Here is a 9,530-nt window from a genome sequence, read left to right on the forward strand (position 1 = left end):
TACCCAAACCCACCTTCTCTGTTTCATCTACATTCGCACACAGTGGGTCAGGGTCTCTGTACTGATGATGAATAGTGCTATCTACTACCACCGAGCATCCGATTACCCCCACACTCTCAAACTTCTCTGCTTCGCTACCTCTCATTAGCCTTTATTAAATAAAAGCCTTCTTAAAACTTTGACTGAGTTTTTAGTCATTGTTTCCAACCTTCTTTTCTTGCTCAGTAACCAGTTTCCATTTCTCATTTATGAAACTGTATTTTTTAAAACACATTAATAGCAATGTAAGTTAATGTTATCATGAGTCAGACGTTTCCTGATACTTTTTTTCTTAATGCAAATACAAATCCAGTTACTGGTCAAGCCCACATCTCTCAAACTAAATTAAATCTTGTCCACATAATCTACGACTGTGAGCCCTGGGCAAACAACAGGCCCATTAAATGGACCCTGGATTAAACATGCGATTTGTACCACGCTTATCCTTCACTTTAGAAAACAAATATTGGTTAGGCCAGACACTCTCAACAGACTATAATACCAAACTGCTTATTCAGAATAATTTAAAGAAACAAGCAGCAACAGTAATTATTGAAGTCAGCCCATTAACAGAAGCTCTGAACCAGATGACAAGACTTTACTTTTGTGTGTACAGTCCCTGATCCAAAACAATAAAACACCTCCAACCTTCTCATAGTCAACACCTTGTTTGAGGCCCAATCTATGATATTTTTATATAAGTGTTAGAATCATTTCTTTCAAGACTGAAGTTTTTATTTTACAAAATGGAAGGACATGGCAGGATCTAACCTAGGGTTTTTTTTAAAAAAGGTCATAAACTCACCTTGGAACTGTAAACAAGCAGGCCTCTTCCAATAACTCATTTGCCTATACAGTGTTTGAGGAGGAGTTGTTTGTTTGTATTGAACTGCAAAGCACTGTAATTAATGAAAAGTTGGGATACAAAAAGGCAATCACGTGGGAGAGAGGAAAAAATTTATGTTGTGAACCTGTTTGTTTTGAAGGTAGTCTTGTTGGAGAACAAGCTGAGGAAAGAAGGCTACATTAGCTGGTTCCCTGTCTCTATTCTTGCCTAAAATTGTGTGGGGCTATCAACCCGCAGCCAGTGAACCCTTATCAGAGTGTAACTAGTCTGCATTTGAACCTGCAAAGCTGAAACCAGTGATGAAACTTTCAAGCATCCACCAGGGCCAGCCCGTCTTCACACAAGGTCAACAGCGTCAAGACTCAACAGACTTTATCCTTTATTTTATTACGCCCATCTCTGCAGAAAGACTCTATCCATTTATCATTTCTTTGCTTGTATGTGCGTGCATGCGTATGCATGCATATGTGTGTGCGCGCACGCGCGTCAATGCGTGTGCAGTGGGTGCATTCTTCAGGAAGAGATAGGTAGTTATGCTTATCGTTCACAATTGTGTGTTAACCAGTACTTGCAACTTGTTAAAAGAAGTTTTGCTTTAAAATAAATTAACCATTCTGAGTTTTTGAAAGAAGCCTGGTCAGAGTCTCTTTTCTTCTGGGTACTAGAGGATACAGGTACACAATTGGTCATTTCAGTGAGAAAATTAAACATTTAAATTAATGGTATGACCTGGGGAGTAGTGGGGCTTGAGAATTCCCGCACATCTCCCATCCTGGTCATAACATAAATTGGGGGCTCTTGTGGGATTTTGAAACAGGGACAGCGGATGATAGGGCGCAGAATAATAATTGGTAAGGGATAAAAGGGCTGAGACCAGGTTTTTGATACATTGGTTAACTAAAATGGCATTGGAAGTTGCTAAGGCTTTTTTTTTTTACAGATGGAAGATGTAACCCTCACCGGTTTACAGAAATTAATCAAGAGTAAGCTAATGGAATTGGCGGATAAGCTGGACTTAGAAAAACCCAAAGAGGCAAGGAAGGCAGACATAGTTTAGATAGTAGCGCAATATTTGAAATTGGAAGGGGTACCAGAGAGACCATATTCTCCAGGGGGTGAGTTAATTGAGTTAGCTAAGATTCAGTTGCAAATGAAGTAATTTGAACATGAAAAGGAATGGCAAAAAATTGAATTGGAGGCAAAAGGAAAAAAGGAAAGAGAAAGTGGGAAAAGGAAAAAGAAAGGGCAGAAAAAGAAAGAATTGAAAAGGCTGGAGGCAAAAGAAAAGGAAAGAGAAAGAGCATTTAAGAAGCTGGAACTGGAATTTCAGGCAAGGGAGAAGGATAAAGAACATGAGGCAAAGGAAAGAGAAAAGGAACGAGAAAGAGAATACCAGCTTAAAGGCTGGACCTTACAAAAAAAGCCTCAGATGCTGAGGAAAGTTCTGATGGTAAAACAACCACCTTCAACTCAAAGCAAACAGTGGGGAAATGTTTCAGTTTGTGCAAGCCCGCCCAAAGTTTAGGCAAAGGTATGTTAGAGGCATTCTTTATTTCATTTGAAAAGGTAGCTAAGCAAATGAAGTGGCCAAACGAAATCTGGACATTGCTCTCACAGAGTAGGTTGGTGGGTAGAGCTCATGATGTTTATGCTTCGCTTTCAGAAGAGGTATCGATAGATTACAATGGAGCAAAAAGGCTATTCTTTGTGCATTTGAGTCAGACCCTGAGGCATACAGGCAGAAATTTCAGCATATAAGGAAACAGCCTGGGCAGACTGATATTGAGTTTGAGAGGATAAAGCAAAGTAATGTTAACCATTGGATACAGGAATTAAAGGTAGGGACAACGCATGAAGCTCTTAGAGAAACAATTCTCTTGGAAGAATTTAAAAATTCACTTCCTCCAGTTGTTAGAAACCATACTAAAGACCAAAGCGTTAAACAGCTAGACAGGCAGTGGAAATGGCTGACGATTATGAGCTGGTCCATAAATTTAAACACTTTTTCCGTCATCCCCACAAACCCAAGAAGGATAGAAAGGAGGAAGGTGAAGGGAAGGGAAGTAGCCAGAGAAAAGAAGGGACAGCTGGGAATACCCCGGAAACTCCTCCTCAGACCAGAAAAGAAGGTGCTGAGGGTGGAAGTGATATTTGAAGGCCTAGGTGTATCCACTGTAACAAGGTGGGACATGTTCACGCCGATTGCTGGAAGTTGCACAGGAAATCCACGAGACTTATTGGAGTACATAAGGTTGATTCAGGAAAAGGAGCCCTGATTGAAAGTACAACAGGTCAGGTTGTAACGCTAACTGCAGCTGTAAAACCGAGTGTGAACACTGCTGTGAGTTCAGGAGAGTTGAAGGAGATACGTGAGACTTTTAAAGGACTTTTGTCGAGGGAAAAGTAACTCCTTAGCCCTCAAATGAGATCATTAAGCCTATAATCATACTTAGAGATACAGGAGCCACTCAGACACTTTTGCTGGGGCAAAGCATAAATTTTCCACCAGAGAGCGCATTAAAAGCCAAAGCTTTAGTCAATGATATTGGTGGGGAGTATATATCCCTACCTTTCATGCACCAGGAATATGACCTATTGTCTGGGACAATGACGGTAGGGGTTGTTCAGCAGTTACATAGAAACACAGAAACAAGGAGCAGGAGTAGGCCATTTGGCCCCTCGAGTCTGCTCCAACATTCATTATGATCATGGCTGATCATCCAACTCAATAGCCTGCTCCCGCTTTCTCCCCAAACCCTTTGATCCCTTTCACCCCAAGAGCTATAACTAACTCCTTCTTGAAAACATACAATGTTTTGGTCTCAACTAATTTCTGTGGTAACAAATTCCACAGGCTCACCACTCTCTGGGTGAAGAAATTTTACCTCATCTCAGTCCAATCCTCAGACTGTAACCCCTTGCTCTGGACTCCCCCACCATTGGGAACATCCTTCCTGCACCTACCCTGTCTAGTCCTGTTAGAATTTTATAGGTTTCTATGAGATCCCCCTTCATTCTTATGAACTCCAGCAAATGCAATCCTAATCGACTCAATCTCTCCTCATATGTCAGTCCTGCCATCCCAGGAATCAGTCGGGTAAACCTTCACTGCACTCCCTCTATAGCAAGGAGACTAAAACTGCACACAATATTCCAGGTGTGGTCTCACATGCATTTGTCCACTCACTCAGCTTGTCCAAATCACACTGAAGCATCTCTGCATCCTTCTCACAGCTCACCCTCCCACCCAGCTTTGAGTCATCTGCAAATCTGGTGAAATTACATTTAATTCCCTCATCTAAATCAATAATGTATATTGTGAATAACTGGGGTCCCAGCACCGATCTCTGCAGTACCCCACTAGTCACTGCCTGTCATTCAGAAAAAGACCTGTTTATTCCTACTCTGTTTCCTGTCTGCCAACCAGTTTTCTATCCATCTCAATACACTACCCCCCCAATCCCATGCACGTTAATTTTATTCACCAAGGCCTTGTACAATTGCAGCAAGACATCCCTGCTCCTGTACTTGAATCCTCTAGCTATGAAGGCCAACATACTATTTGCCTTCTTTACCGCCTGCTGCACCTGCATGCTTACCTTCAGCGACTGTGTACAAGGACACCTAGGTCTCATTGCACATTCCCCTCTCTCAATTTATAGCTATTCAGATAATAATCTGCCTTCCTGTTTTTGCTACCAAAATAGATAGCCTCACATTTATCCACATTATATTGCATCTGCCATGCATTTGTCCACTCACTCAGCTTGTCCAAATCACACTGAAGCATCTCTGCATCCTCCTCACAGCTCATCCTCCCACCCAGCTTTGTGTCATCTGCAAATCTGGAGATATTACATTTAATTCCCTCATCTAAATCAATAATGTATATTGTGAATAACTGGGGTCCCAGCACTGATCCCTGCAGTACCCCACTAGTCATTGCTTGCCATTCAGAAAAAGACCTGTTTATTCCTACTCTGTTTCCTGTCTGCCAACCAGTTTTCTATCCATGTCAATACACTACCCCCCAATCCCATGCGCTTTAATTTTACATGCCAATCTCTTATGTGGGACTTTGTCGAAAGCCTTCTGAAAGTCCAAATAAACCACATCCACTGTTACACGCAGATGGAGTTGATTCATTCCTGGGTAATGATTTAACTGGAGTGAAGGTAGTAGCTTCTCCCATAATTACAGAAAGCCCAAGTGAGGTTAAAGAGACAGAGCGGTTACAGAAAAAGGTTCCAGGAAGGTTTCCCGAATGTGTCATGAACTGAGCAATGGCTAAGCAAAGTCCATCATCAAAGGTCAAAGTGACACCACAGGCTGGTTGACTCTTTCTTTACAAATTTGGATAATCTGAAAGAGATGTTTAACAAATCTCTTCTAGTTAAGGCTCAGCAAGCTAATCCAGAGTTAAGTAAGATAGCACAATTAGCTCAAACTGAAGCCCAAGCTAAGGCAGTTCCAGAATGTTATTATATTAGAAATGGAATTCTAATGAGGAAGTGGAGGCGTCCTCACAGACCTGCAGATGAGGAGTGGATGCTTGTTCATCAGGTAATGGTACCGCCCAAATATCATAAAGAAATATTATGGATAGCACATGAAATTCCTAGGACATGTAGGAAAACCCAAGCACACCTAAACCTGCAGTTTTACTGGCCAGGTCTTCATAAGGACATGGTGCAGTTTTGTAAAATATGCCAGATGGTAGGACAACCACAACATGCAATCAAAATGGCATCCTTAATTCCTATACCAGCTTTTGAGGAACCATTCAGTAGGGTGTTAGTGGATTGTGTGGGACCGTTGCCAAAAACCAAAGCAGGACACCAGTATATTCTTATTAAGGTATATAAGATGTTAAAAGAGATAGACAAAGTAGACGTGGAACAGATGTTTCCCCTTCTGGGGCATTCTAGAACGAAAGGCCATAAGGGGTGGAGAAATTACTTTTCTCAAAGGGTTGTGAATCTGTGGAATTCACTACCTCAGAGTGCAGTGGATGCCAGGATGCTGAATAAATTTAAGGAGGAGATAGACAGATTTTTAATTAGTAACGGGTTGAAAGGTTATGGGGAGAGGGCAGGAAATTGGAGTTGAGGCCAAAATGAGATCAGTCATGATCGTAATGAATGGCGGGGCAGGCTCGAGGGGCTGCATTGCCTACTCCTGCTCTATATGGATTACCAATAGAGATCCAGTCAGATCAAGATTCCAATTTTATGTCTAAAATATTTCAGAACATAATGAATAGTTTGAGTATAAAACAGTTAAAGTCCACAGCATATCAACAAACACAGGAAGCTTTAGAAAGGTACCATCAAACTTTCAAAATAATGATTAAAGCATATTGTCATGAATATCCCCATGATTGGGACAGAGAACTGGATTTGCTTCTATTTACTACCCGAGATTCACCAAACGAATCTACTGGTTTTAGCTCATTTGAATTAGTTTATGGATATAAGATAAGTGCTCCTCTGAAATTAATCAAAGAAAAGTTTTTGGGAGAGAAGGGCAAATCCTCTATGTTAGACTATGTGTCTGTGTTCCAGGAATGGCTCATGGGGTCTTGTAAAGTGGCTCAAGAACATCTTAAAAGTTTCTCAAAGATGAAAGAATGGACAGATAAGCAAGCTGTGACCTGAGCATTACAATTGGGGGATGAAGTATTAGTATTATTACCATTACAGGGGGAACCTCTGAAAGCATTGTTCAGTGGTCTATTAAGGGTAATTTAAGAGGGTTAGAAAAGTAAATTATTTGATAAATACACCAGATCGCTGGAAAAATAATCGGCTGTGTCATATCAATATGTTAAAACAATACCATCATAGGGAGGAAGGTAGGAAAGAGCAAGTATGTCAGGTGTATGCACAGTTTGGTAAAAAAATTAAACATTTGAATTAATGCTAAGGCCTGTGGAGTACTGGGGCTTGATAATTCCTGCACTCCTCCCATTCCAGTTGTAACAAAAGATCAGGTATTTCATGCTGTATTCTAATTGGCCTTGCTAGGCAACTGTTTGGTTGGAGCCTAGATACAGAAATAGTTACATATTCTTGAAATCCAAACTGAGACAATTGAACTGACTGACATAACACTGACATATTATAATTAGGCATTTAATCATGATTCTCCAGCCATTGTGGTATGGGGCAGGAGCGAGGGACCAGATGATTTTTTTCCTATCACCAATGTCATATTTTCAATAACGTTGAGCAACTGCCTTCTCCCCAATGTCAGCTGTGGTTCAGTGGGTAGCATTCATGGTCAAGTGCCACTCTAAAGACTAGATTAGAAAAATCTAGGCCGACACTCTTGATGTGGTATTTGAGAGAGTGCTGCACTGTCAGAGGTGGTGTCTTTCAGATGGAGTGTTAAACTGAGGCCCCATATGTCCTCATAGTTGGTTACAAAAGATCCCATGGCACTATTCTGAAGAAAAGCTGGTGTCCTGGCCAATTTTATCCCTCAGTCAACATCACTCAAAACAGAGTACCTGCTCATTATCATATTGAGCGCAAGCAAGGTCCCGCAAACAGCATGTTGGCTGCCACATTTGCTACAACAGTGACTGTACTTCATTGGCTGTAAAGAGCTCTGGGCTGTACCAAATACAAATATTTCTTTTTCAGTTTTATTAATAGAAGCTGTCTCCAATACTCACGAATCCACTAAATAGAGGGCAAGGATTATAGATAGAGATTTACGACTGAAACGAGGAAGAATTTTTTCCACTCAGAAGGTGGTGAATTCTCTACCCCAGAGAGCTGTGGAGGCTCAGTTATTGAGAGTGTTCAAGACGGAAATAGACAGATCTCTACATATTAAAGACATCAAGGGATATGGGGACAGTGCAGGAGTTAGAAGATCAGCCATGAATGGCAGAGCAGGCTCATGGGACTGCATCGCCTTGTGGAAAGACTGGCTCGCCAGTCTCGAACAACCCCCAGCAATGGAAATTCCACTGGATGAAAGCCTTCCCCCAGGAGCTAATTGCAACTGGGTAACCTGGAAGTGCCTTAACAGACTTAGGACTGGTGTAGGTTGTTCAAAGGTGTCACTAAGCAAGTGGGGATATACAAACAGCCCGACAACTTGTGAATGCGGAACTGAGCCACAGACTATGCAACATCTCCTGCAATGCCTATTGTTAGAGGAACCCTGCACTGTTGCAGATCTTGCCAAATTCAACAACAAGGTGCAAAAATGTGTCCAGTTCTGGCTGGGCCATGTATAGACTGTCCGTGGACACGATAAGAAAGATGGGACCGAATACATATACTAACAAATTAGGGGCATTAGGCCAATAAGCTCCTCAAGCCTACTCCACTATTCAATAAGATCATGGCTAGTCTGATTGTGGGCTCAACTCTACTTCCTTTCCTACCCCCTATACACTTTGACTCCCTTGTCAATCAAAAATCCAACTCAGCATTAAAAAGGTTCAATGACCTTGCCTATTACTGTTATTAAATCGTATACTATCTATTCCTATTTCTCTAAGATAATTGGCAAAAGAATCAGAGGGGAAGAAGATGAAGAGAACTTTTCACTTCTGCAGCAAGTTATGGTGATCTGGAATCAAATGTCACAAAGTGCAGTGGAAGCAGATTCAATGAAAAGGAAATAACTTAAAAAGAAAAAGTCGCAGGGCCATGGGGAAAAAGCAATGGGGTTAATGGGACTAAATGTATAGCTCCTTTCAGGAGCCAGTAGAGGCAGAATGGGCCGAATGGCCTCCTCCTGCCCTGTTTCAATACATCATCCTCTTTGCTTACCAGAGCGGAGGCCATGACGCTCAAAGGGGCCCAGGGCGGTGGAAAATGCTAAAGCGGCCTCCAAACCTCTGTCCGTCCCCAACTCGAGACATCAGGCAGCAACCGACAACTCCGCATCACTTAACAAACCGGCGATCCGCCATTTAATATGTGATACACACCCCCTCCCCCCCAATCACCGTCTGCCCCACACACACACACACACACACACACACACACACACGCATGCGCACCCTTCTGCCCCGCCTCTACGCGCACGCGTCTCTTCCCCACCCTACCCACTTTCCTGGACTGCGCACGCGCCCCGCGCCCAGCGTGCGCGAGCCCCTGCCGTTTGCAGGCCGGTTTTGAATTTTTGAAAAAACAACGTTGCTGCCGTTCGACCGGAGCCTGCGCCTGCGCGGTGACGGCGGTCCCTGGAAAGTTCGCTTCGCTTCGCTTCAGTTCCACACTGGACCTGATCTTATTGGGAAATGCAGTTACACAGAAGCAGAAATCTGCAGAAAAATTCTATCATTTTATACACACAACACACACAAACATCGACATATGAAGGGAAGGGGACTAAGGAAAAGACAGGTGAGAGTTTTTCTTTTAAAATCAGGAACTGCCGGTGCTAATAAATGATTTCAGGTGACTGGAAACGGACAGTGCACTGGGGCATATTTATGTATTTTTAACGCTTGCTTTGAGTGTTCTGCAGCTTCGGAGTTTGAAGCTGCAGTGACAGTCCTGCATCCAACCTCCAGTACCAACGGTTTTGATAGAGCACCTTCAGGGCAGCAATGGATGCTGGGATTTGCGCCATCCATTGATTCTTCCAGTTGCCCATGTCTGGAGAGGCAGAGCAG

At 42.5% G+C, this 9,530-nt stretch overlaps 1 protein-coding gene across 5 annotated transcripts in view; it reads right to left on the reverse strand.

Annotated features, from left to right (window-relative positions):
• The window catches only part of poc1b (POC1 centriolar protein B), a 139,078-nt gene extending 130,176 nt beyond the window's left edge, over nucleotides 1–8,902 (reverse strand). For 3 of the 5 annotated variants that reach the window (XM_041215620.1, XM_041215622.1, XM_041215623.1), the window contains exon 1: nucleotides 8,680–8,880. In XM_041215620.1, the coding sequence (XP_041071554.1) occupies nucleotides 8,680–8,694 (15 nt within the window). In that variant the 5' untranslated portion in view covers nucleotides 8,695–8,880. Of the gene's footprint in view, nucleotides 1–8,679 lie in introns of all 5 variants that reach the window. The other 2 variants (XM_041215619.1, XM_041215621.1) reach the window with 2 other exon arrangements.
• Between the last annotated feature and the right edge of the window lie 628 nt (nucleotides 8,903–9,530).

This window comes from Carcharodon carcharias, chromosome 21, assembly GCF_017639515.1.
Source record: "Carcharodon carcharias isolate sCarCar2 chromosome 21, sCarCar2.pri, whole genome shotgun sequence".
NCBI classification, from domain to species: Eukaryota; Metazoa; Chordata; class Chondrichthyes; order Lamniformes; family Lamnidae; genus Carcharodon; species Carcharodon carcharias.